At 45.0% G+C, this 15204-nt stretch overlaps 1 protein-coding gene across 1 annotated transcript in view; it reads right to left on the bottom strand.

Annotated features, from left to right (window-relative positions):
- The window catches only part of LOC144798127 (maestro heat-like repeat-containing protein family member 1), a 64354-nt gene that overhangs the window by 43210 nt on the left and 5940 nt on the right, over window positions 1–15204 (bottom strand). The window contains exons 3-6 of the mRNA XM_078668883.1: window positions 13545–13597; window positions 12284–12391; window positions 1068–1187; window positions 24–122 (exon numbers count right to left, since the gene is read on the bottom strand). Coding sequence (XP_078525009.1) covers window positions 24–122; window positions 1068–1187; window positions 12284–12391; window positions 13545–13597 — 380 coding nt within the window. The remainder of the gene's footprint in view (window positions 1–23; window positions 123–1067; window positions 1188–12283; window positions 12392–13544; window positions 13598–15204) is intronic.

Genomic DNA, 15204 nt, shown 5'->3' with positions numbered 1-15204 from the left:
AGAAAGAGATGCATGGTTCTTACCAGCTCAATATCAGAAAGACAACCCTTGTACGCTTCAAGTACCTTCCGGCATGCGAAAGGATGAACCTTGGCACATGTTTGGAAACCAATTACTATGCCCTGCAAATAGGGAAAGACAACTCACAGCCTCAGGGAGACAATAGACATTAACCAAACACAGACATTTAGTACAAGAGATTTCATATTAGAAAGAAAGGATAAAGCTGGTTCTTGATTTCACATTCAGTGTTTACAGCTGGTATTGGTGAATGATTGTCAACTAGTAAAGCAAACATATTCAGTGGCCTGAAAGCATGATTTAAGGATACCTTTATACAGCTATGCTGGAGGGCCTTTACCATGCTACTTAAAAAGCATCTTTGGACAATAAGATGAGAGTTTCTTCACTATTTGTTTTCTGTCACTTTGTTCTCTCTGGTGTTTCACATAAAGGAACTGCAAGGACAGTTCAATACACAAGCCTTCTTTACAACAAAGGAGTGCGATTTCTTTAGAAGGGGTGCTTATCCTTTCTTCCTCGTGTCTACTGCTGTCTATTTTAAAGGCCTTTCTGAGAGAGTCATTTCAAAGCCTTCACATAGCTTTATGTCTTTCACCGCTTTATCTGCTACATTGATTAAACTTGATTTATCTTGTTCAAACACTGGCTTCTATCAAGAGAGATCACCTAAAGAGGCTCCTAACTATCCCTGATGAAATGCATTATTAGTCACCTGAAAAAAGGAGCTCTACATTTAGTTTCTGCTAACTTAGTCCTCATCTACTCTGTAGAGGGGTTTCACTCTAATATAATTTGGCTATGCACGGAGTACAAAATCACACTTTTGGGTGAGAGGAAGTACTGAGTGAGGAATGTTTCACCGGTCATCAATAATTTACCATCAAGCTCTATTAATGAAGTTACAAACCTACACAATGTACATCCAGATGCTCCACAGCCCAATATGACTACCTTCTCAACTTGTTTTTGTTGTGGTCGTACAGGGCGAAATACCCTAGGGAAATAAATCTATGATAATTGTAAGAAATGCACTTGATACTTACTGCATGGTGAGGCGTAGCGATGAACCAAGTAGATTCGAACATGCTTCGAAGGAAGGGTAAGATCAGTGCAGTATCATCACAGCTGGCCATGCACTTACCAAGGCACTGGAAAATAAAACCCTAATATGGGAGTGAATTAAGGACAGTCTGAGTTAAGAATAAGCAGCATCTCCTGCTCACTCTCTGAAAGTCTTACTTATATTGGAGTATTCATCTTTGATTCACTCTACACACATATTTGTCTCCCACTCTCAAATAGCACTTAATAAGTTGAGTGAAATGTTTGTTATCTTATGTATAGTATAGTTATATTTTCTGGACATTGTAGAGATTTGTATATGGCCCTGAATATGACTCAAAACAAGGAAGTGAGGGGTAATGTGAGCCAATGAAGGTCCAGTACCAAGGCTCTGAAAGTGCTAATGCAGAAACCAGTGGAAATACTGTTCCTTTCAGAAAGCAAAGTAGAAAGAAAGGCGGACAAAGAAAGGGGAATCCTAAGGATTTTTTCTTGGTGCCTTCACAAATCCATGAGCATGTAATGTCTCATCATCAAGGGTGTTCTTCATAGGGCTGGCAATGCAATGCCCTATGGGCCCCACGAAGGGTCGCTTTAGCAGATCTTTTTATTTTTGCCATCTGATGAAAGTGCCAGTGTGAGGGCGTTTTGAATGTGTGAGGTTGAGTGAATGTGTATAGTGAAATGAAGAGAGACTAAAAAGAGGTATTCAACTGGACTTTAAACTGATGGTTTCCTTGGCAGGTTTAAAAAAAACATAATTTGGTACGGGCGACTACAGGGAGGTAATGTATCCAAGTAGCCTAAATCTGTGAATGTGGTCTGGTCAACGTGTTTCTTGTCTGTTGGCCCAAAAAGTATCTGTACCACTTCTTCAGGACCTAAAAAGGGAGAGCTAACCCTACCCCACATCTAAGATGTGATATAAAGTGTAGGTAATCCCCTAAAAGAAAATACCTTTGTTCAAAAAGTTTAAAATTGATCGTCCAACTTAGAAATTTTTTTTGAAAATGAAGAAAACACACAGTAAACAAATGTTTTGCATGTATGGGCCAATGTGTCTCCAGAATCGCTTTTCCGGGACACTGTATGTGCATGCTATTGTTATGGCTGATCAGTCGCCACAATGTGAAGGAAGTAAAAAACACACTAGTACATGCAATATAAAAGAACAGGCAAGGGGACATACAGGTAACAGACAACATAAAACCAATCTGTGTAGATGTTACACAATGTATCCCAAGTTGTCCTCAGGAGTGAGTGAAGGGTCTTACCCTTTGGATCAGTGACCCATAGGTCAAAAGCAGAGTGTAGCACTCAGCTGCTAACTGTGGAAAGAACAATGATAGTCAACATTAAGAAACAGCAAGTCAAGGGGACCCACATTGCCTTGGGGTGAGAAAAAAAAGAAAAACTGAGAGTTTTCAAGAGATGCAACCATACTCATGTGGTTTCTGTGCAGAGAGCGCAGGAGACCTACCATCCTCTGTTCGTCTGGATTGAGACTGAGCAGGGGAGAAGACCCGTCTTTTAAGGTGCAGGTAATTGTAGTGATTGTCCTTGGGTGGGGTGAATGCGACCGCGGGAAGGAGTGATGACGCACGGGGCCCCTTAATATTCCAGAGCCATGATTCGCTCTTAAGTGTACCCAGAAACTGAAGGACCTCCTGGTAAACACCAGACCTCATATTCACAAGTCCCACATGCAGAACACCTTGTGGGCCTTACCACCTGTCACAGGGCACTAACCCTGTGGGTCCTACGGGGTATGCGCACTGACTAAACATTCCTAAAAGGTCAGGTTGGGTCCCCAATTTGCCAGGAAACAGAAAAGTCACAGTAACTGCAGTACAAAAAACTGTGTTTACCTGATCACCTGCCTTTGTGGCCTTCATTACGCGGGAATGACCACGAGCGCTATTGAACCAAGAATAATGGAGCACTGGAGCAACATATGCTGCAGACACAGCACTACAAAAATGTGCCATCACTTTTCCAACTCCAACCACTCTCCAGATGACCTCTGGCAGATAATTTTGGAAGCTATTAATTCATGGAGCCCTTTAAACCTTTTCAGAATGGAGTAAGGGTGGATTTTATGCCTCTCCACCAACAGCAAAGGTTTGAAAGATGAAATCCTCTAGTGCGAGGTGTTATTCAGTCCCCTGTGAAATCAGATACTCTCTTACTATGGCTGGATTGACATTTTCTTCATACATGGGACCTGATATACCATATCACCATTGACACCATGTCACATATGGAATGCCCGGCTATGGAGTCCCAGACACCACACTAAGCAGTGCTTATGATAAGCATTTTGCGACTTGGCATTGGTCTCATCTTCAGTACACAAATGATTCTGTTGATACCAATGAGGTGGTACCCTCCAATAAGAAACCATTTAACTTTCTTAGGGACAGATGTAGGTAAATGGCATTTACCGATTCGTAAATACCGAATTTTACCGATTCGGTATTTACAAATCGGTAAATGCTATGTAGGTATTTTTACCGATTAATTTACCGAATCTGTAGAATCCGGTAATTACCGAAATTGCCATTGATTCCTATGGGCCTTGAGGCCCATAGGAACCAATGGCAATTACCGAATCGGTAAATATCGATTCGGTAAAAATACCGAATTGTCAAGGGGGACAGGGTGTCACTTTGACACCCTGTTGCACCCCTGATTCAGGCTTGTGTACCATGTGACACACATACATGCCCTTAGGGCATGTATGTGTGCCACATGGCACAGGTGTACATGCACAGGTGTGCATGTACACAGGAATTCGTTATTTACCATCAAATAGTATTTGATGGTAAATAACGAATTCTTAAGGCCCTGTGGCACTGTTTTCAGTGCCACCTACATGCCAAATTACCGAATCGGTAAATTTACAGAATCGGTAAATACCGATTCTGTAAATTTACTGAATCGGTAATTGTTTAGCCCCCTACATCTGAAAATCCAAATACCGGTCGGTAACGGCCGAAATCGGCCGTTACCGACTGGTATTAGGTGACCTACATCTAGCCCTTAGTCTACTGTTTGAGATGAACAAGTTACTTACCTTCGGTAACACTTTTTCTGGTGGATACAGTATTTGCCTGTGGATTCCTCACCTTGTGAATATCCCCCTGCGTCAGCAACGTTCGGAAAATTCTTTGTAGCTCGCCGGCGTGGACGACGTCACAGGAACGCACGACATCGCGCGCGGCTCTGCTGACGTCACCGACTCCATAATAGCCTACACCAGCGTGATGACATCAGTTCCGCCCTTTTTTCCGTGCCTTCGAGCCACACGGACGGACCAACAACAATAGATATATACACAGTATACACAGTACAAACTAGTCAAGTTAACACACATAGTGTGAATATAACATAGTAAATCATGTAAAAGAACATACTTCCTTTGAGGATAACATGTATACATTAACAAAAATTACCAGAAATTCAGGTATAGTAGAGTGGACAACGGGGAGGCGGGTGGGCATGTGAGGAATCCACAGAAAGATACTGTATCCACCAGAAAAAGCGTTACCGAAGGTAAGTAACTTGTTCTTCTGATGGATACATCTGCCAGTGGATTCCTCACCTTGTGAATAGATTCCCACAGCAGTCCCCACTCCCGGAGGAGGGTGTCCACTCCTCTATACTAGAAAGTCCTGAAGGACAGAACACGCAAAGTGGCCGTCCCTCCTCACTAAGGTATCCAAGCAGTAATGCTTCGCGAAAGTGTGGAGGGAGGCCCAAGTTGCCTCTCTACAAATGTCCTCTACAGGAACACCCCTAGACAAAGCAGATGTTGATGACTTTGCTCTAGTAGAGTGAGCTCTTATACTCTCTGGAGGTTCCTTACCAGCCAGGGCGTAGCAGATCTTGATGCATAGAATAATTCATCTCGAAAGTGTGCGCTTGTGCACAGCTCTTCCTTTTCTACAGCCAGAAATCCAACAAACAACTGGTCATCCACTCAATAGTCCTTTGTCTTATCAAGATAAAAGCTCACCGCCCTCTTAGGGTCCAGACGGTGAAGCCGTTCCTCCTCCTTGGACGGTTGAGGGGGAGGATAGAAGGTAGGAAGGGTAATAGACTGTCCTAGATGGAAGGGAGTTACCACCTTAGGCAGAAAAGCAGCCCTGGTCCTAAGAACCATTCGTTCAGCATGAATGGTCAAGAATGGGGCTTTGAACTAAGAGCTTGAAGCTCACTCACCCTCCTTGCCAAGGTAATAGCAACCAGGAAGACCGTCTTAAAAGAAAAAAGTCTCAAGGGACACTTTGTGCAAAGGTTCAGAAGGAGAACCCAGTAAGCACCAGATTCAAGTCCCATTGAGGTACAATAAAGGGAGTAGGAGGAAATGTATTCGTAAGGCCCTTTAGAAATCTTAAAACAACAGGAGACTTAAATAAGGACGGCTGCTCCGGCAGGCAGAGAAATTCAGACAAAGCCGAAAGATAACCATTGACTGTAGCAACAGCAAACCCTTGCTGCGCTAAAGAAAGAGCAAATTGAAGTATAGCTGATAAACGAGCCCTCAAAGGATCAATGGATTTCTCCCCACACCAGGAAACAAACCAAGACCACCTATAAGAATAGATAGACTTGGTGGAGTCACGTCTGGCCGATAGAATGCCATCCACCACATCATGTGGGAGAGAAAAGGAATTCAGGTTGCCCCGTTCAATCTCCTGGCATGAAGGTGTAAGGTCTGGAGGTGGGGGTGTAGAACCTGCCCCTCCATCTGAGAGAGGAGATCTGCCTTGAGAGGGAGGCGGAGCGGCAGGCACGAAGAGAGGTAGAGAAGATCTGTGTACCACACCCTTCTGGGCCAATCCGGGGTGATCAATATGACTTGGGCCCGGTCTTGGCAAATCTTTCTCAGAACCCGAGGAATGAAGGGTATGGGAGGAAACGTGTAAAGGAGTTGTGAGCCCCAACTCAACTGAAACGCGTCCCTCAAAGCTCCCTGCATCGGATACTGGAGACTGCAGAATGACGGGCAGTGAGCATTCTCGTGAGTGGTGAACAGGTCAACCGAGGAGTTCCCCACGCCCGAAAGACGTGACAAACTACCGCTGGATGAAGCCTCCACTCGTGGTCGGCCGAGAACTGCCGACTGAGACTGTCTGCACGCACGTTCAGAACTCCAGCCAGATGATTTGCCATCAGACAAATCTGATGGTCCTGAACCCAGGACCAGAGACGCAGAGCCTCTCTGCAGAGACACTGCGACACCACTCCTCCCTGTTTGTTGACATACCACATCGTGGTGGTGTTGTCCGTCAGGACTTGAACCGACCACCCGCGAAGGGAAGGGAGAAAGGCCTTGAGTGCTAGACGTATCGCCCGCAACTCTAGAAGGTTGATGTGAAGCAACCTTTCCTCTGGAGACCAAAGACCCTTGATCTCCAGATCCCCCAGATGAGCACCCCACCCTAGAGTGGATGCATCCGTTATCACCGTGGCAACCGATGGAGGTAGATGGAAAGGCTTTCCTTGAGACAGATTGCCTTCCACGCTCCACCAAGATACATCCGCTGCAGCTTCTCTGGAGATCCTCACAGACTCCTTGAGATCTCCGTTGTGTTGATACCACTGCCTGCGGAGATACCACTGGAGTGCCCTCATGTGCCAGCGTGCATGGTTGACCAACAGAATGCAGGAAGGCATCAGACCGAGCAGGCGAAGGACCTTCAGGACTGGAACGACCGCTCCATTGTGAAATAAAGGAATCATTCCCTGTATGTTGAGAATCCTTTGAGGTGGAGGGAATGCTCGACATACAGTTGTGTCCAGTACCGCACCTATGAACAGGTTGCGCTGGGAGGGCACCCGGTGAGATTTGGGTACATTTATTGAAAAACCCAACCTGTACAACAACTGAGTTGTGACTTGCAGATGATGGAGCACTGTCTCTGGAGATTCTGCTTTGATCAACCAATCGTCCAGATACGGGAATACAGATATACCCGACCTTCTGAGATGTGCTGCCACCACAGCCATCACCTTGGTGAAAACTCGACGTGCAGTAGTAAGACCAAACGCAAGGACTGCAAACTGGTAATGTTGCGCTCCCACCGTGAAACGGAGATACTTTCTGTGCGTCTTCAGGATAGGAATATGGAAATAAGCATCCTGCAAGTCGATCGACACCATTCAGTCCTCTTCCAGCAGTGCCTGAAGAACCTGAGCAAGGGTGAGCATCTTGAACTTCTCCTGTTTCAGGTAAAGGTTCAAGATCCTAAGATCCAAGATTGGACGAAGTCTGCCACCCTTCTTGGGAATCAGGAAATACCGGGAGTAGCATCCCTGACCCCTTACCTGCTCCGGAACCACCTCTACCGCACCCTTTCGTAACAGTGACAGGACTTCCTCCTGCAGGAGAAGTAGGTGGTCCTCTGAGCAAAATCCTTGGCAAGGAGGGTAATCTGGAGGAAATTCCCGAAAGGGAAGAGCATACCCATTCTCTACAAGATTGAGAACCCAAAGATCTGATGTAACCGATTCCCAATCCCATAGAAAATGGGTAAGCCGACCCCCTACAGGACCCGCATGATACGGAATGGCGGATCTAGGGCTGCTTTGCTGATGGTGAAGGGGGTTGGGAAGAGAAGGAGGAGGCTTGACGTCCTCGAGGACGAGCTCTTTGTTTGCCCCTGTAGGATTTATATAGTGGATTTTTCTGTTGCTGCTGCTGACGAGTTTGACGGTAGGGACGAAAGGACGAACGTCCAAAACCTCTATACCTCTTAGTCGCAGAGCCTCTGGACTGCAGCCCCAAAGATCTGGCAGTAGCCCTACTGTCCTTAAATCTTTCCAAAGCTGCATCAGATTTTTTGCCAAATAGTCCAGCACCATCAAATGGCAAATCCAACAAGGCTTCCTGAATGTCCGCAGAAAAGTCAGATGACTTCAGCCAGGCAGCCTTTCTAGAGGCAACAGAAGTTCCCATAATGCGAGCAACTGAATCAGCAGTGTCAAGACCACTTTGAATCACTTGACGTGCAGCCGCCTGTGTATCGGCCAACACCTCATTAAAATCCTTCCTGCTGTCCTCAGGATTTTTAAGAGCCAACTGCCGTACAGAGTCCATCAGGGCATGTATATATCTCCCCAAGAGACATGTGGCATTGGTCGATTTTAGAGCCATACTTGCCGAAGAGAAAATATTCTTCGCAGTCTGATCCTGTTTCTTGGACTCCTTATCCCCAGGCACTTGAGGGAAAGCACCAACAGTCTTCTTCGAACAGGCTGCCTGTATAACCAGACTTTCAGGCAAAGGATGCGAGGATAGAAACTCAGGATCACCAGGTGCTACCCTATACCTCCTTGCAACACCCTTAGCCACTACAGGAGCTGTAAGAGGCCTGTTCCAAACCTCCAATATAGGCTCAGTCAAAGCCTCATTAAAAGGAAGCAATGGTTCCACAACTGAAGATGGGGAATGGAGGACCTAAGTCAAAAGATTAGACTTGTATTCAGCTGTACGCAAAATCAAATTTAAAAGACCCGCAGCTTTTTTGATGACCACATGGTATGGTGCAACGTCCTTTGAAGCGGCATCAGATACAGAGGACAGCTCCCATTCAGGGGAAAGCTCCAAACCACTAGCATTCCTCAAATCATCAAAATAGTCCTCCTGAAGCTCACCTTCTTCCACCTCAGCCTCAGCCTCTCTAAATCTTTACTCCTCTATAAGTCGCTGAGCTTCTCGCCTCGATCTCTCCTTCAAGAGTCGCGCTTTCGGATCCGTGACCGACTCCGACGGAGCCGGTGCGGGCGTCGAGATCGGATCCGGAAGCCTAGGTCGCTGCTCACGAGGTCGAGTCGGAGCCGGCGACGATGGAATCGGCGTCGACGACCTCGGAGGCACCGAGAAATGCCAAGGCCGAGCCGGCGCCGGCATAAATGGCATAAAAGGAGCTGGAGCATAGGAGTGGGGGACTACTAAATTATATGCCAATGGACCCATGGGACCCGAAGGTGCACCAGAGGGGTACAAAGCTCTCGAGTAGACTCCATACATTGCAATTATAAACGAAGTAGGGTCTTGACCTGGAGCTGGGAAGGGCTGGTAAGGACCCACAGGATGCTCTCTCGGAGGTTCCAGATTTGCCTCCTCTTCCACAGGCGGATAGACTGGAGTCATCGAGCCCTCAGGTAATGGAGCCTCTTCTTCCTCTCGAGCCGGGGACGGCGTGGAGAGGGATCCGATACCGGAGCCGGAGAACGCACTGGCGACTTCAAGGGCGAAGCCTCACCTTCTGGAACACCAGGTGAAGGAGACACTTCATCTTTTCTATGCCTCCTCTTAGGCGACTTCGGTCTCGACTCCGAGTCCTTACCGGAGTGATGTCGAGATCCATGCCTTAGCTTCTTATGCTTCTTCTTCGTTGACCTCGAAGCATGACCAGATGACGACCTCGAAGGCGACTCCGTGCGGGACCTCGACCTCGACTTCGACCTCGCCCTACTCGAACGCGATCTCGAAGTCTTCTTCTCCTTTCTACCTTTCAACTTCGCCACCAGAACTTTTGCTTCCCTCTCTCGAAGAGCCTTCGGGTTCATCTTCTTACATGAAGAACAGCCTTTGACATCGTGGTCCGAACTCAGGCACCAGATACAATCCTTGCGCGGGTCCGTAATCGACATCATCTTGCCGCACTCCCCACATGGCTTGAACCCGGTCTTCTTAGATGACATCTTCAGCGAGAAACAAAGAAGCAAGAAGACACCAAACAGAGAAAAACAGTAATAAAGTTACTAACAGCTACAGAGGTTCCCCGAAACCGTCAGCGTCGACGATGTGGAAAAAAGGGAACTGATGTCATCACACCGGTGTAGGCCTATTATGGAGTCGGTGACGTCAGCGGAGCCGCGCGCGACGTCGTGCGTTCCTGTAACGTCGTCCACTCCGGCGAGCTACAAAGAATTTTCTGAACATTGCTGACGCAGGGGGATATTCTCAAGGTGAGGAATCCACTGGCAGTTGTATCCATCAGAAGCCGCCTTACTAATACCATTGACAACTTTGGTCGGCCTGCATTTGACAGCTACACACTCCAAGATGTCCACCACGGAGGGATGATACTTTTGCTACACAAGCACATGAGGGGCTTGCTCCTATTGGCTCCAGCCTACCTCTTCTCTTTCCTCTTCTCCTCATTTGACATTTCCCAATAGTGCTCACCAAGCATCCTAATCCATTGGGAATAGACCACTTGGCCGCCTCGTGTTACTTATTACATGAGGTGGCCTAGATTTCCAACATGAACACAGATGCCAATATGCCTAGATTCCACCATGAGGGATCGCTAGGAGTTATGTGCACCTGATTTGCTCTCCATCACTCTATATGCAAGAGTACTTAGGTTTACTAAACTTTTCTCTTACCATTACCCTTGATTAACAAAACATTCAACTGTCTTAGTTTACTACTTAGAGGCCACCTTACAAAAACCATGGGTGACTTTGGGATGCCCAGCATTTAACCACTGCACACTCTGAGATAGGCGCCACTGAGGCATGATACCCCTGTTACATCAGCACGTGAGAAGCTCACTCCTTTTGGCTCAAGCTCGCCCCTCCCCTCCTCTCCTCTCCTCATTGTCCACTAGGTCATCACTCCTTCCAGCTGCTGCCCACACCACACCTGAGGACAATCGCTCCAATTGCCCGTACCTTCAATGACAGGTCTTCTCTTCTGCTCAGTCTCGAGCCTGGCGAGCAGAGGAGGGTAGGTCTCTTGTGCTCTCTGTGCAGAAACCATGTGAGTATGGTTGCTTCTCTTGAAAACATTTTCTTTTTCTTTTAACACTAAGTCATTTGGGTCCCCTTGATTTACTGTTTCTTTTTACTGACCATCATAGCTCTTTCCACTGTCAGCAGCTGAGCACTACCCTCTGTTTTTGACCTATAGGGCATAATTAATTGATCCAAAGGGTAAGACCCGTCACTCACAATGGAGGACAACCAATCACTTATGATACGCTGAGTAACACGAACACAGATTGGTTTATTTTGTCTGTTCCATGTATGTTCACTTGCTTATTCTGTTATATTATATGTACTTGTGTGTTTTTCACTACTTACACGTTGTGGTGACTGATCAGCGCCAAAAATAGCATGCACATGTCTACCTTTAGAGACACTATGATACAGTGAGTTGGAAAATCGATTCTGGTGACACATTGAACCAAACATGCAAAACATTTGTTTACTGAGTGTTTTCTTTATTTTTTCATTTATTTTCTAGGTTAGATGATCAATTCTAAACATTTAGAACCAGGTATTTTCTTCTAAAGGAATACCTTAGCAGCACATCATGTCTTAGGTGTGGGGTCGGACTATCCCCCATATTTTTGGTCCTGACGAATCATTGTGGAACCTTGTTAGGCCATCGAAACCTGACCACACTCACAGATTTAGTCTACTTGGGTACATCACGCCCCTGTCTTAGCCCCAACCAAATTATATTTTTTTAATCCTACCAAGGGAACCATCACATTACAGTTCAGTTCGGTATCTCTTAGATAGTTTTAGTCTCCCTTTACTTCACTGTACACATTTACATCACCCCTAACATACAAAATGCCCTTACACAAGCACTTCTCATCAGACATCAAAAATAAAAGATCTCCCCTAAAGTGACCCTTCTTGGGACCCGTAGGGCATTATAGCGCTGGACCTATGAGAAGCAAGCCCAATATGAAGCATTACATCCTCAGTGATGTGTGAGGGCACCAAGAAATAATCCTTATGATTCCCCCTTCTTTGCCCGCCTTCCTTTCTTCTTTGCTTTTTGATAGGAACAATACTTCCACTGCTTTTTGCATGAATATGGCCTCACATCCCCTGAATGGGGATTGGCTCTAACATGAAGACTACCTATTGGCTAAAGGAGATCCATTAGGGAAATGAGTATAGCCCTGAAATGTTGTGGCTTTTATTGATTCAAGTGGAGAGGATTACCTCAGGGAGTTAATCTCCATCTGCTTCTTGGTAGGTCAGTCCTTCCAGGGAGTGGGAGAACCATACCTGATTTTTCCAACAGGCTAAGCCCAATGCTGTGTACCCATATTATAAAAATTACCTTTACTAATGGAATACACAGTTCTACCCTTCTCCGACTTTGTGTTAAATTGACTTCCCCAATGGTTCAATACTGACCCTTGAGAGCACTAACCTCCTCATTCACATGATGGGCAAAACTGTCAATCTGTTCGGTGAGTTCTTCCATAAAAGAGACATGCCATTCTCTGTATGGGGCTTGTTCTAGGATAGTCCCCAGGAACTGCAAGGAAAACAGTAAGAGACTTTAATGCAGTAATAAAAACGTAAATGCAGTATCCACAGCTGACGTCTGCAGTGATTTTGAGAAGATAAGGGTAAACAAACTTCAGCTAACAACCTCTGTAATGCCGAAATTATATTTGGACAGAAGAACCAGAAAACACATACAGCAATGCTTAAATAGTGTGGTGTGATATCAGTGCTCAGAAGAAACAGGAGGCCTTGACAGTGGCCGTGATTTACACAGAAACACATGCAACAAAACCATGCTGCCCACAAATTATTGTGAAAAGAGCAACAGTGCAGCCATCCAGACAGAAAATACATTGGGACTATGCAACAATATCACATACTTAGAAGCAGAATGCAAAAACGTTTTGGGTACCCAGCAAGGGGGCAGAATGTAAATTTCGTGTGAACAAGGGTGAAGACTGAACACAAGGAACATAAAATTGCTTCTCAGGAGCACAATAGAAGCTCAGTGGAGTGTGATGGCCTGGCAAAACATACAGTGCCAGAGTGGCAATTCAAATGAAGATAGGGAGCATGGATCATGTGCCTATCCGATTGTAGAATATGAACTTACTGATAATGTGGAATGCAGTGGGAAGAGTGATAGTGTGACAATCCAGGGAAAGAAGAATGTTGTGCTAGTGTGACTATCCTGGGGGATAAAAAAAGAGTCAGAGGAAACAATTACCAGTAAGGGGCTACATTTGTAGCCCTGTGCAACAACAGTCAGATTTATGAGTAATGCAATGATCACTGTGGAGCCTGTAATTTACCTGGGTAAAACATGCAGATAAACTCCGATACATGTAGGACTAGGTGTCGTAAGCATGCAATTTCCAGTTTTATGAATGTCAACTTGGGCCAATAAGGTTTTTTATGCCTCTGGTAAACATTACATATCAGGGAAATGTTATGTACCGGGTACAGCTGCTCCCCCTCTGTGCACAATCATAATCAACATCATAGTAACGATCATAATCCAAAGAAATAATAGGGATATGGTGAGAATATTGCAACCTCATAGCAGAACAGCACTATGATGGGGTGAATTTAATATCTGCATATATTCACGCTGAATGAGTGGCTTTGGAAAACAAAGAGACAAGCGTCATGTGTGACATTCATTAGCAATTCATCCTTACTGAAACAAGCGTGCATTTCCACTTTGCCAAGTCAAAGTTTCTTTCCGTGGAAGCTGAAATAGTAGTTGGTAAAAAAGAAATATATGTAAGTAAAAGTGAATAGCAAGCAACATTTCAAAGGCAATGTGCTTACATACCAAGCACTAGCAGAAGTAGATTCACACAATTCAAAGTGTGCAAAATGTGTTTGTTGGCTCAGCCTGTCCTGGGAATTGAGTTCAAGGTCATTAGTTGTTCATGTGCCCTTGATGTCACTTTTAGCTCCTTATATCTGGTTGTAATTTTAGGTTTATATATTCTGGTTTTCTTTCTTATATAACAGAAAGGTCACCACACCACTTGTTTGCAGAAAATCAGTTTATTACAGAGCTACTGCCAATAAGCATTTCAGCTGTCAGATTAAGCCTTGATCACATAGGGGATCGCCGTTGTGGTTCAGAGTAAAAAAGTGCATATGTGCTCTAAAATTACATACACATAGAAAAATACTCCTTTATTATATCAAAGACCAAAATATTTTGTAACACTTCTTAATTTGCTATAATACCCAACGTACTCCAATATAGTCCTAGGTAGTCGCACAAGCTTTTACCGACATTTGTCCTACCTTGCTCTACATAACAGTTCTGGCCCTGACCTTTTACCTAGTTAGGTGCTGCATAAATGTTGTGTAGTTTTCTCAAAAAACTAGCCTAATTTATTATGCATGAGGATTCTTAGTATCACAGCAGGATTACAATCTTGTGCATAATAACTCTGTATCAGGGTCACCACTATCGTCATCCTTGGCTTACATGCCCACAGTACCATGGCACATCTAGGTAGAACCCCTGATGGTACCTTTCATGTATATAAGTACCACATCTTTGCTGGGCAAGCCGGAGGAGAAAAAGATTCTATGCTGACACGAGACGCTGAAGTCCCTGCATGCAAACACTCCAGTTAGCAGTCGTCTGACATTACTTGTGGGTTGTCCACTTGAGACCAAGATGGGGTCCTTTGCTTTCTCACATCAGGTATTGGGGTTTGCTCTTTCCTAGGAGGTTCTTGGCTATACTCCAACATATATGCTAGGTACACTTAGGTACATCTAGTTAGGGTTTGCATCGTAGGAGTACGCACTATTAACTTTATGTATTTATATGTCTGCATATATTCACTATTTTATCACTATGGTAGAATTCTACTTTTTATTTACTCTATTGGTGCTTGCAATCGTCTATATCTGTTTCTGTCTCGTGGTTGTTGCAGCACATGTATTTTATGCTAGAATGACTCTGGTTCAATAAATACTTATTGAAAACACCCCCACCATTTAGTCTGTGTATCTCTCTGAGATAAAGTGAGCACAAGTGACCAAGCAAAAAGTATTGTACTGTTTCCATGATCCCTGAGGGGTCAGGGTTCTCATGTTCGATAGTTGCAAGAAACTATTCTCTCCTTGGTAAGGTTGTGGGGCTTATAGTGGCACTGTGAGCTAGCTGGTCTACATACTAACATATCCTTTGGGGGTGTCTGGAATCAGTCTGGACACCAATCCCTTAGTTTATGTTGTCTAAAACGTGGAGATCCTTTATAGATTTGTAGGAACTACCCGACTAATTCACATAAGTGACATTATAATTTGCAATTAATTCTACCTTAAAAACACAATAAAACA

The sequence above is a fragment of the Lissotriton helveticus genome, chromosome 12 (assembly GCF_964261635.1).
Source record: "Lissotriton helveticus chromosome 12, aLisHel1.1, whole genome shotgun sequence".
Classification (NCBI taxonomy): domain Eukaryota; kingdom Metazoa; phylum Chordata; class Amphibia; order Caudata; family Salamandridae; genus Lissotriton; species Lissotriton helveticus.
This window is presented reverse-complemented; position numbering and strand designations above follow the sequence as displayed.